The sequence below is a fragment of the Botrytis deweyae genome, assembly GCF_014898535.1.
Source record: "Botrytis deweyae strain B1 chromosome Unknown BDEW_011, whole genome shotgun sequence".
NCBI lineage: Eukaryota > Fungi > Ascomycota > Leotiomycetes > Helotiales > Sclerotiniaceae > Botrytis > Botrytis deweyae.
The window spans coordinates 931,814-945,062 of NW_024066218.1; the positions used below are offsets into that span (position 1 = coordinate 931,814).

Consider the following 13,249-nt stretch of genomic DNA (forward strand, 5'->3'; position numbering starts at 1 on the left):
AACCCCTCGCCCCCGAGGCCCCTTCATCTCCGGCTGGCGACACAAACCATTGTGGCAGTCGTATAGTCGTAGCGAGTTAGTAGTTACTCCATCGCCAAACCCTTTCATCTGTTCAATCCCAGACGAATGCTACAGTGACTCGAGAGTAAGGACTAAGTAGCCCACTAACTCCACCAACTCCACCGATCCACCACCGAGTCTACCATAGCCAGGCTCGCCAGGTCCGCCTGAAACGAAACGATCGCAAGCTTTGTTCGCTTTGTTCGCTCTTCACCTCGAGAAGGCGTATGAGAGGCTGGTCTATCCCTTTAGCCTTCCCACCAAGGCACCCCATAATTCCAAAAATCATCTCAACTCACAGTTGCACCACATCCTCTAGATCCCTAACCGCCACATGCCCAATGCATCCTCCCTATAGCGAAAACGCATCGTGCGTGCACGATACGAAGCTGAACCTTGAGTCAATATGCTCAATATATGCGGAATTTGACAATTGTTCTGTCAAACATTGATCCCTCGGGTATCGAATGTTCTAACATCCTTCTGTGGCGTACGATGTGTACTCTCCGTGCTGACAATGTGCGTATGGCATCATCATCCAACAATCTGCAGCTACCAGGTATTCCTTCGGAAATTCAATATTTGCTTTCTTTCCAGTGTATTTTGGTCTTTGAATCCCACCTGCGGTGTAGGGCCACGTGTTTACGGATTTGGGGTTCAAGGTATCAATTTCTACTAGGCGTCCCCCGTATCTGCAAACTACGTTACCAGGCTGAATGTTTGGTACAGAGACCCCTCAGGGAGCGACTGTAACGAACGATTTTGACAGTTTCCGGATACGGGTTGCCAAGCATTTGAAATCAGGCGTAGTCGCGAGAACAGAAAACTCGCAAATAATCCTATTCCTGGATACTACTACCCGCACTATAGAGCATGGGCTGAAAAGTCCTACCTAGTAAGTATCTACGAGTAAGTAACATTGGTAGCTACCTAGACCTACTTGGGGGGTGCCCAATCTCTGTATCCTCGGCGCTGTCTACCGCCCACACCATCTTAATGCAAATCTTGTCGTAGATCTGACTTTTATTATGACGGATGTGCTCCACCGCAACTTCTTCTGATGGTTTCTTTCCTTGACTTGTAACGTTTACTTTCACTTACCACATGTTATTCGTTGCCGTTCACTTTCGTTCTTTCTGAAGAACTCCTCGTTCTTCGGCCTTCTTCATATCATCTATGGCTCAAATCACAGGCCTTGAAGCTGCCTCTTGGGCGGACTTAACAAAATATTGGTGGCAGTTTGTGAGCTTTCCCATACGTCTGGTTGTTTCCCCTGTTAATTTTTAAACAGATTCTTGTTGCATTTATCCTTGCTTCTGTTGGTCTTGGCTTGAGCTTCATATCTTATCTCGCACTACAGAGTTCAATAAAGGGTTATCGAGTAAGTAAAATAGCAAAGGCTATCTTCATACCTTATCGCAGACGCTATAGTCTTCTTATATGATAAGACTTCATAGCTGTCGACATCTATAGCTAACGTTCTTCTGTTTGTAGAAATGGAAATCTGGACAACAATCTGTTCCTGCGTCCATCAAGAAGTATCTTGTCAAGACTATCTCTGTACTATCACATTATAAAGTCGTCGCTGTCGAGAAGAAGCCCGAAAGCTTTGGAGTATACTTAGGCGGGTTCAGTCATACGCCAACAAGTGAAGATCTGCAAGTGTTGGCGCAATGGGACCTTCTTGTTGTCGATGCCTTTCAGGAGAATGTAATTCAGGTTCTTTCATCTGGGCCTCACTATAAACCGCCACAGGTCCTAGCAAGACTTGATATAAGCCATGTTGTGCCGCAGGAATGCAAAGATTCAGCGGCGCTCGAAGGTGCTGTTGCCTGGATCACTAAGCTGCTAACTTCATCAACAGCGTCCGGTAGTGATTGCTGTTTTTCTGGAATTCTAATTAGTAACTGGCACGATCAATTGTCAAGCCCAATGGTCGTCGAGTTCATTACCTTCATTCATAAACTTGGATTCCAGACCTATCTCGAAACATCATCTCCTGGATTTTTACATGATCCTAAATTAGCAGAACTGAATGAAGTAGCTGGGCTGATAATAAGAAATGGCACAATATCATCAAATGGGGACGAACGGGATGCGTTTCAGATGCAAGAGATGAGACCTACCATTAAAGCTTTTGTTTCCCAAGCATGCCTCCGGCCATTCGTTGTCTGCTTGTGGGAGACTTTGGATGATGGGGTAAATCCGACAAACGCCGTTGTTAGAAGGTCCTACCAATGGTCAAAGTTCTACAGCGCGCTATCACCATGGATCGGTTCAAGCTCTGATTTAACTTCAACGGCTCATGGCATAGACCAGAAGGAACCGTTGGGAGCCTTTTCATGGCTCAAGGAGCCTGGAGTCATGGAGGCACATAAAAAGTGGCGTCTGAACCATACTGTAAGTGCATCATCTAACACAGCACTCCATCTTTGTTCACTAAACAAAAAATTCACTCCTTAATTATCTACAAGAAAGCTTACTAACGCTGGTTAAGATTGCCAATGAGTATATACCAGAAATGTCGGATCTAGCCGAGAACATTCTTGGGGCGCTCTCCATCGAAGTCGACCTCCAGCCATCGGGCAAATCGAACCAGCAATCATTTGTCGATGTAGATATTCACATGCCCTCGGCTACTTCGCAAGTGCCTCTAGACCTACCAAGAAATTCATCTGATTTTAACCTACCGGGGTTTTCAAGCAGATCTCTCACACCGGCAGAATCACTTTTATCCTCTCACGCACCGAACCACAGATTCTCCGATGGTCCATATTCGTATCTCAATCAAACGCCTGGGAATCCCATATCAACGTCTCCCAGTGGGTCATCTAACGACTTCCTCGGATGCTTTCCACTCGGAGTTCATGCTTCCAGGAAATCTTTTGACGAAATCCTCCTATCACAAAGAAAGCTCAGATCCCTTGATCTTCTTGACCCGATCGAAAACACTGTATTAAAAGAAATTGGTGGCAAATTAAACCAATTTTGTAATCAGCCGGGGATAGTGGAGCTTTCAACATGGCATGCAGCGATACAAGAACTCGCGAATCAACTTTGTGGCTTAGCTGATGATTCTGCCACCACAGACTTGATCAGAGTGTACAAGGGCCTTGATTCGGGATTGCAGTACCAGAATGAAAGTCGTTACTGGGCAGTATTTGGTTTTGAAGAACGGGCCAAGCTTGACATTTTCATGTCAAGAAATGTTCAAGATCTCAGTGGAACAATCTTGCATACATTCTTATCAAGTCGTGGCTGTCCTCGCCACGAATCATTCGAGGCAGAGAAAGGATTTTGGCAGTGGTTAACACATTCGGACTCATACCTACCTCCACGATTGCTCAATGACATAAGCTCTCTTTCACCATCAGAGCTCCTGAGATTTCTCCAGACATTACAATTATCATCAGTCAAGGGTAACGGGGATTTGATCGACTCGATAATATTTGCATGCGAAAGAGAATTACTAGATTCCACAGATTTTACTCAGATGAAAGATGCCTGTTCTGTTGGTTATCTAGGGAATCAAAAATCTCCACAAGATCTCATAGCAATAAGATCGAAATGGCACGTGGACAACAACTCACAGCATCCTTCTGAGGAGAGTGCTCTGTACGTCTTCAACCAGATCAATGATTCAATCACTATTGTATTGAAAGAAAGAAGGTTGAATACACTTCAGACTATTACGAAGGCCCTGATTGAAATTATGGAGGCGAAAAAGATTGATGCACGCATTGACATTATTTGTCTTGCTTTATTTTCTGTTTTTCGAAAGCACGCGTTTGACGAGGCATATGTTGAAGTTACCGATAGAAACACCTTGTTCAATGATCAGAGCGATCAGGCGGCTGCCTTTGCAGAGCTTTTTGCAACGGGGGCTCGATGCGAGTCTTACTTCGACATGACTCCTAGTTGTTTCGGTAAATTACTTTCGGATCGGTATCGGGCTTGTCATCACCAACCTGGCCGGGAGCCTCCCATTTGGACCGACGCTGATCCCTCAACTCCCTCAGCTTATGCAGCTGCAAAGATCGATATCGGAGATTTTAAAGCCAAGGGTCTTTCTGGAGCAATGAGATTTACTTTCTTGAGTGTTTTCGCAATACCAGCACTTTTGGATATCCTGTTGTTAACAAGCACTGGTAAAGGTCTCTACTTGAGTGGGAATATGAGCCGCACAGCTCAGCATTCTGCTACACTAGCTTTGATGATTTCCCTTTTAATATCAGGCATTTGTGGCACATGGATAACATGTGGTGGTTCTTACTACCTCATTTCAATGGCCTTCTCTGCAATGAACCAATTCATAGCGACCAGGCTCGTTGGCGGTATTGCTTTCTCACTTGCCGCTGGCTTGCTTGGCTTGATTGGTCTTGGTATCAAAGATGGTATCGTTGCAGGGGTAGTGTTCTTTTTGTACCTGTTTGCACTAAGCACTTATTTGATCCTGCTCGCGACTCTAGCCAGTTTTTCTTATCCAGGTACTAGTTTTCAATCTGGACGTCCTGTCATTCTCATGATTATCCCTGTCTTGTTTATTTCACCAATTACGACAATTTTCGTTCCTGGTTATGATATCTATATCTATTTGACTGTCTTGTATGTCTTTATATTTCTTCTCGCTTTGGGAACTCGACACACGGCATCTAAATGGACTACCTGGCATCAAAATATTCAAAAGATCAGTGACAAGGAGTTGAAAGAATGGTATATTAAGACTCACAAAGACGGCGATGACCGTGCATTCGATGGAATGACTGATCCGGCGGCGTTGAAAATTTCAAGAACTGCAATGATTGCGGCAATAAAAGAGGTACGAAGTGGCTTTCGACATAAGTGTCAAGATCCAACCGTCAAATCATTGGTGGAAAGCTATGACGCAACAATATTCCTGTTGAAATGGTACTCGGGCTACTCAGGAACGCCTCTACCAATGCCATATTCATCAACTTGGAACATGCAAATCAAGGTTGCTCTGGATACTCTCAAGCAAATGCAAACAGGTCTCAGGTTGCATAATGCTTTTATACATTGGCGTCAGGCTGGTGATGAGGTGAGTCCAATTTTCCTTTCGCCATGTAATCAGTAAATTGCGAAATCAAAAACTAAAATAATATAGGTTGGCTGCAGTCTTCTCTACTTTATCGTAGCACTTCTCGACAAGTGGAACTCACTTCTTGCCGGTGGACGTCTTCTTGGGCTATCGGCGCAGAACACAAGATACCGGATGCCTGTTGGCTTTGCTTTGGCTTACTACTTGATTGGCGCAGTTCTTCTGGATCTCAATGCCGCAAAGCTTCATACCATGACAGCAGAAACTCAGAACATGCTGATTGGCGATGTCTCTTCAATTCCAGACGCAGTCAACGCAGGTGTCAAGGCACGGAGACACCTTTACTGGAGCATTTTGGGACGGTACTCATTATTCCATGTTTGGAGTTTAGCTGTAGCCTCTAGTCTTCTCTGGGTATTCGACAGTACAGAGGCTTCAACCCTTCTTTTTATTGCCTATGTTGGAGCCTATACAGGTAAGTACCATCTCCATGATTTGAAACGTTTGTTAATAAGCATCGACAGGTTTACTATTTTATCAGGTACATTTCCTTGATAAGAACCTTGACAAAGATTCACAAATTTACATCAGCTAACTCTCATCTAGTACACAAAGATTTTTGCGGGCCCTCGAAGTCTCAAACCTCTTCTAATAGCCACTTGCGTTGGTCTTCCCTCTGGCCAAATACTCAGACACTTCCTTCCCCAATTTGAATACTGTGATGTGGTAGCACTTGCGGCAGCAACATGGACTGCAGCATTCCTCTCTCTATATTACGCGGGTATTAGAGCAAAACCAGTCGATTCGATGGACTCCGAAGGCCGCATTTGGAATAAGATATCACAAGATAGATCATTCCACGAATTCACAAGTCCAGGTCGTGAGTTGTTACTTTCTCAAGACGAGCTTCGTATGACCTTCGATAATCTGGATTCCCTTCACGACGACGAAAAGTATGAAGTTGATCCTATGACACATCCCGGTGTGGAAATCAAGTCGATTCTACATCATGCTATCGCAATATTCGAAGAGATCAAGGGCAGCTCGGTTGATTCAATCCCAAATTTTGCTCTGAGCGCATTTCCGGAAGTAAAAGCATTATTGGATGAGGCCATCACAGCTTTTGAAAGTGGAAAGATTGTGGTCGAATGCGTCTCTATGTCTATGTTCTCTGATGAATTCAAGGACCTCAAAGCAATTAGCTGCGATTCCAATAATTTAATGAGAGTCATCATTGGTTGCGAAACAATGGTTGCATTGGAGCAGCATTCAAGCATCAGTATGTTCTGTCAGACGTAAGTACCATTTCTCATGTTGCCTCCATTAGTGTCAGATCCCATATTGGAGTCATTCTGCAGCCCGATAATTTTTGGTGCTAACCTGCAACAGGACTGCCGAAATACTGCTTCACATTGCAGCCGAAAATTTTCACGGTATCTCGCACGAAGATGCTGTACTCTTGGAATCATTGCTCTCTTCCGTTTCACCGTCAGGCCTATTGGAGAAGACCCTTGTGCCTCAGGGACTACGAAACTTCTTGAATCTCTCAAAACCCTCGAGAGCCCATGCAGAAAGTATTGCGACCTGTTTTGACGACGAGATTCTTAGACATACAGCTCTCGGATGCAACCCAAACATTGATTGGGAAGGTCTTCCTACAGAGATTCGAGAACTCATTCTTGACAGATGCACTGGGCAGGTTGATGCATTGACAACTGACCAGCTTGGCTGGGTACGAATGAACAAGCTCAACGGCCTGTCCATCGCTACTTTCTTAGCTCGACGCAATTTTGGTGCCTTCGTTGCCACTGAAAAGAAACGATATACACTGGAATTTGCGAAGACTGCTCCAGTAGAGAGGTCCGATAACCATGAAAAGTCTAACATAATGAAGTTATTTGGAAAGACAAAAACACGGAGTGGGATGTCAAAACTACTCACACGACAGCTGAAATCTCCATTCAGCACAGTTTATCATACAATTGGGCATTGTCTGAAGTTATTCGCAATAGCATTTGTGGCGGAACCGGAATTGCAAAGAGAGCTTGATTATACCATGAAGTCAACTCCAAAGTACATACGATTGATTGTCATGTTCTTTGTAACTGGAATATGGTCATACACGCATTTTTTGCAGGATCTTTTGATGCCAATATTCTTGCTCCATGGTAGAAAGAATGTAGACACTCTCTGGAAACAGATACGTGGAACAACAGTATCATTAAAGCGTCAGAGAATAATGATAGAGAGCACTGGAGGGTCTTCGACAGCTTTTGTTCGAGTCCCGGATACAGCCAGCATTGCTGGTAGCCGTATCGTCAACAATGGTAGGGAAGATTATGAAGCTATACAACAGTCATTACTCGGCGACGGTGTCTGCGAGCTCCGTCAGTATGGTGGCGTCATGAAACAAGAGCCAGCTGATTCAGCCAAGCTTGAGCGCATTAGCATTTATAGCAAGGATCTTCTTCTTTTACGCAGAGAAGACTATGTCAAAGGCGCGAAAGCAAACGTTTACGAATATGAGTACGACTTGGAGAACATTCCAAAACAGACAATCATGACAACACGTCGTCGCTATCCAATTTCGCGACGATGTGTGGAAGGGACTAACCAATATGAACAAGTGTTGTTCAATAAGCAAGGTCTTGTTCAAAGTGGATCTTACATGCTCGATGGAAATCTTGTGCGCTTCCATTGCCATTACAGACAGAATAGCAATTTTGATGATGAGTTGTTGAGAGCAGAGTTTGTATTGCCGCATATGTTTTGTATGGTTTCATGGGCAGCTCCTCCTGTAAAACGTCAAGACAAGCTGGACACATGGATACCCCATTCACAAGTTATTGAGGCTACCTTTGTCATCGGCCCCGATGTATATGAGGCACAGTGGTCATACGATCATAAATATCATCCGACCATATACACAACATTGAATGGCGAGCCTGTCGATACACCAGCGATGATAGAATGGGATCATCTCGGGATCCTCAAAAAACCCACGAACTTCACGTTTCGATATGACGATCACATGATTGGCTTCAAATCATTACGTTCACATGCTCTGCCCAGATGGCTAGGTCTGAATACCCATCAAAATCCAGTCTCCACTTCGAAGGCTAGGTCGAGGCTATGGCAAGCATGGAAAAATAATTCGGCGTTTGATGGTGTAATCATGAGATGGCTTGACGAAAGACTTCTTCGACGGGAACCAATGATGCGCCCATATTTTCAAAGACGTGATCACGGCAACCTCAAGTCGGCTGAAGAATATTTGCATGAGAACGCAGACGCGATTATGGCTGTTATCGATCTCGATAAATCAATTTCGGGTTGGGCACCACTTGCATTTCAAATTGCAGACTTGTACGCATTCGGACAGGGAGGTTCTGCCAATGCTCGCACTAGGTCTGCTCCAGATTTCAAAAGCGATGAGCTTCATGTTCTCGCCACAGACTCCGGAACTTGGCCCAATGAAGGAGGAGGAGTGTCTGCATGCCGAAGAGACATGGTGAACAATCTTAAGGCGGCGAAGTGGTATATGATTTCAGAATCTGCGAATGATTTTGGAGTGCCTAAACATCAAACACAAGAGAACGTGCAAACACTAAAAGTCATTCCAATTTGGGGACTCGATTTCATGACACCGACCCATGGAATTTTCAGAGATCGATTAGATTCAGAGGTCGTTCATGCTGTCAGAGATGCGACAAAACTAGACATTCAGAAGAATTTTGTTCCCATTCTCAAAGCTCTAGTGAAAGGGGCTAGAACGAGTCAATATTCGAACAGTGACATTCTCCAATCAACCCGAGCTTTGGTCAACCTAAACGCGTACTTCTCTCAAGGAAAACACTGGACGGGTGTTTGGAACAGTAGAATCGTTAAGACTGCCTGGCGGAATCTATGGATCTCACAAGATCTTGTGAGTCCAACACCCTCAGAGGGTTGGTTTCAGACTGAGATACCCACAATAGCTCAACTTGACGCTGCTCTCGACCTTTGGTTTCGCTACTTGTTCATATTCTCCCTTCCCATGCCTGAGAGAATTCCGGCAATTTTCCAAGCGTCACATCATTCCGTCAGTGCTGCGTACGGAGTTGTGTGCAAGGTTACCAGAGGAAGTACATTGCAAATCTGGGATCACGCTATCAGTTGGCGCGAAGTAAATCTCTACCTGTCTTCAGATCTCTGTTCTCTACCGCCGTTTGTCAGAAACTCGTTACTTGGTCTTATGAAGCTCACCAGTCAACTGACACTTCACCACGCCGATGTCATTCTACCTTGCGCTGACTTCTTCAATCCTGGATGGGAAGTTGAAATTGGATCACACCAAGGCAAACTCCAGCACCGAAATATTTTCAAGCGCAAGATTGATCCTGTCGTTAATGGTATCCCACCTGCAGATATCTCAAAATTCAGTCCAATCAAGGAGACAACTTCGCCTTTGCCAACAGTCACCATGCTTTCTCATGTTTGGTATGCGAAGGACATCAAGACTGCTATTCTAGCTGCTGATATCATTGTGAATGTATGGGGATTTAAGGACTACCGCCTCGATATCTACGGTGCAATCGATAAAGCACCACAATACTCAACAGATTGTTTCGAAATTTTAGCCTCCAAATCCTTGCCAGGCTATGTCAATTTGTGCGGAACTGCAAGCCCAACTGATGTGCTCAAGAAAACTTGGGTCTTTCTCAATTCTTCTATCTCTGAGGGGCTACCCTTGGCATTGGGAGAAGCGGCTTTGACTGGCGCGCCTGTTGTATGTACAGATGTTGGGGCGTCTCTTCGGGTGCTTACAGATCCTAATACCGGCGACTGCTTCAGCGCTGTGGTTGCCCCCAATGATGCACAAAGTCTTGCAAGAGCGCAGATCAATATGCTTGCTCTTCTGGATGAGTGGGCTCCTTATGCGAATGATCCTCAAGGTTACAAGCCTCCTTCTATCATCGATAAGCCTTCCGCAGAAGAAGTTGCGATCATTACAAAGCGAATGTATGAGAAGAAGAGCGAACTTCGAGCCCTTGGAATGCGAAGTCGAGAAATTGTTCAGAAATCATTCGGAGGTAACAGATATCTCAGAGAGCATGAGCAGATGCTCTGGATCGGAAAGTCTCGCCACGACATGAAATTCCCCTCGAAACCACCAGCACCCACAATAAGACCTGCATTGCAATCAGTTCCGGTAGCAAGTAATATGTGGGGACAAGCATCTGTACCTTCTCTTCAGGGTCCACCTCTTCGACCATCCATCTTCCGGGGATCTAGTCCTAGCATCATGGCACGATCCATGCAAGCAGCTTCGACCGTGGTTCCATCCCCCACTCTCGAAAGACCAGGGTCCCACATGGGTTACGGCAGTGGTATCAAGGGCTACCAAAATATCAATGATTACTTCGCTGGCTATCGAACTGGCGATAGCAATGTCTCTACTCCCGATCTCCAATTCCTCACGCCTCCCGGTATCCATACACCCAGTGGCAATTCTATCAGAAGCCAGTCGCCGATGAGGAAAGGGGCATCCACACGTCTTACGATGCTCTCTAGAGGCAGCACTAGTTATGATACTAGATCTGAGAGTTCCTCATTGATCGTACCCTCTAAACGATTACCCGGAGAGGATACATTCCTTCGTGATCTAGACACCGCTCTTGGGCGCGTGTAATTTTCTCTTTTTCTGTCAACATTTACTTAGCGCATCATACCATGCGCATGGCTTGCGTTTTTTCTTTCTCCAAAAAATGTTTCTTCCTCATATACCTCACATTGCATCTTCACACAGATTGTGATTAAAAGTTTCTCGGGTCATTCAGGTTCAAAATTCACAATAAATCGGTTTCTTTTTGGGTATACTTCTTCTCTTGTATCGATCTCTCACATTCATTTGGTAGAATCACGTTTATATATCTATTTTAATTGTCCATAAGGGTGGAGTCCTATGTTAATTGTCAGAGGCCAAGACATCATACAGAGATATAAATGGGCAGATTTGGCATTATATAGCAGTTTAGATCTTCTTAATACGTAATGAATCTTTACATCATATTCATAACAGTTTGCAAACTCGTGAGCCATCGGTAGAAGTTTATGTGAACGCTTGATGACTAAACGATAAGAGACGATCTGCTTACCCTTTTGGTAATCATGCAACTGTTGAGAGCCTTGCTATCTCTACGTGATTTAGCCAGGTATGTTACTTTGAGTCTACCCAATGTAACGCTTTTGGTTGGGGCTGAGCACCAACATCAGGTTTCTAGAATAGGCAAGCAATTCATCAAATGAATGAATATGAGCATGATTACAGACAGGTTGGCATTTATGTAGCACGATCAAAGCGAGCATAAGTACACCACTTGCATCTCATCACCTCTGTATCCTATACTTCGGTTCTCTTCTCATTTCTTCTCTTGAAAAAAAATCTTCAGATTACTACTTCATTTCGATTACCACAATCATCTTAAGCAGGGATCACTCACTCACTTAATAACCCACAATCATTTAAACCACAGAAGCAACTCCCTCGCTAGCAATGGTCCTCACACCAGAACCCAGAACACTATCTCACTACAACTATGATCCATCATTCTCCGCCACCCTCGCAGTCGGCGTTCTCTATTCCCTAGCATTCTTCGTTACCTTCTTCCAATGGCTCAGATACAATGCCGGGGCATGGGCTATCATGGTTGTTGCTGCTGCCAGTAAGTATTTCTTCCCTTTCTCAACCCTATATCCCGAGTTCGCACTAACGATATCTCTGTAGTGGAAGGAGCAGGTTATATTATCCGAGCAATCTCCTCAAAACATGTTACCGAAAAATCAATTTATGTGGCGCAAACTGCACTTATCGTACTATCACCTGTTCTCATGGCCGCTGCTTGCTATATCATTTTTGTGAGTCCAAGCTCTTTCCTGGCCGAGCTATCTTGGAAGCGTTGAAGTGTCGCTAACGATGTGAACATCAGGGGAGAATTATCTACCACGTCGTCCCCAAGGAAGCACGAACCACCAAGCTCCTCTGGATTCCCCCTCGGTTCATAACTCTTATTTTCGTAGTCTGCGACATCCGTAAGCAGCTCACATCTCAAACTCAAAATCCATGTATCAACCACTAATAAACACCCTTAAGTTGCGCTTCTCCTTCAACTAATTGGTGTCGTGCGCATCACATCTATCGATATAACTTCTGCCGACGCGCAATCCAAGCTGAGTAAAGGGAAAAACATTGCTCTGGCTGGAGTCGCAATCCAGATGGCATGTTTTGGACTTTTTTCCATCATCGCTATCCGATTCAATTTCACATCTCGACGCTTTACATCGGAGTTTCAACGGCGCATTACTCTTCCAAATGATAGCGAGAGCAAGGATGGTAAATATGTGATGATCGATCGAGCAGAGAAAAAGCTCAAGCCAAATTGGCAGGCGCTATTACATGTGGTCAATATTACTTGCGTGTTGATTTTGATCAGGAGTGTTTTTCGCATGGTGAATTTCGCGCTAGGGAGAACGGGGTATACTGAGGAACGTGAGTGGTGGTGAGCGTCTATCTTTTCAATCTCTTTCAGGTGGATGCCGAATAAAGGGAGTAGAGATTGGCTAACAGATGAGAAAACAGTGTATATGTTTTTGATGCGCTCCCTATTTTCCCCTGTGTGGCACTCTTCAACTATTGGCACCCGGCAAAATACCTCCCACATATGCAATGGAGATTGCCAAAGTATGCCAGATAAATCAATGGCAACTCGAAACCATGATTGGAAGGTACTGATTGACGAAGTCGTTCAAGGGGTATTCGATTTTTGTTCGTAGGAGAATGCAGATGGTGAAGACAACTGCGTGTTAGCCATGTGGAATTTTTTATTTCTTAATTTTATTTGATACAATCTGTTGAAATACTTGTAGGTTTACTTAGCTGTGCGCTTGACAACATCTATTCTTATCGCTCGTCATCATCAGAGGCTCCCTCTTAACTTACCAATACAGAGAAACACCACTTATAGAATTGTAGTCGATGCATTGATCAGAGGACGGAACCGACTTTCATGCTCATCCCATGTCGCAACCGACATGGCGAATTGGTTACCCTTTCCGGAATAGTGCTTATGCATGTAAATACTCTTATACTCT

The 13,249-nt window shown here is 44.5% G+C and overlaps 2 protein-coding genes across 2 annotated transcripts; both read left to right on the forward strand.

Annotated features, from left to right (window-relative positions):
* Nucleotides 1-1,062: 1,062 nt before the first annotated feature.
* EAE98_005726 (uncharacterized protein) lies at nt 1,063-11,173 on the forward strand. Its single transcript, XM_038953348.1, has 8 exons — nt 1,063-1,302; nt 1,352-1,441; nt 1,555-2,460; nt 2,558-5,119; nt 5,186-5,594; nt 5,644-5,660; nt 5,726-6,414; nt 6,509-11,173. The coding sequence occupies exons 1-8, from the start codon at nt 1,237-1,239 to the stop codon at nt 10,788-10,790; spliced, it is 9,021 nt and encodes a 3,006-aa protein (XP_038810449.1). The 5' UTR covers nt 1,063-1,236; the 3' UTR covers nt 10,791-11,173.
* A 481-nt stretch (nt 11,174-11,654) lies between these two features.
* On the forward strand, nt 11,655-12,852 carry EAE98_005727 (uncharacterized protein; the record flags this gene model as incomplete). The annotated part of the gene is made up of 5 exons (XM_038953349.1): nt 11,655-11,823; nt 11,886-12,016; nt 12,088-12,190; nt 12,252-12,657; nt 12,738-12,852. 5 exons carry the CDS (start codon nt 11,655-11,657, stop codon nt 12,850-12,852), a joined length of 924 nt encoding a protein of 307 aa, XP_038810450.1.
* Nucleotides 12,853-13,249: the final 397 nt, after the last annotated feature.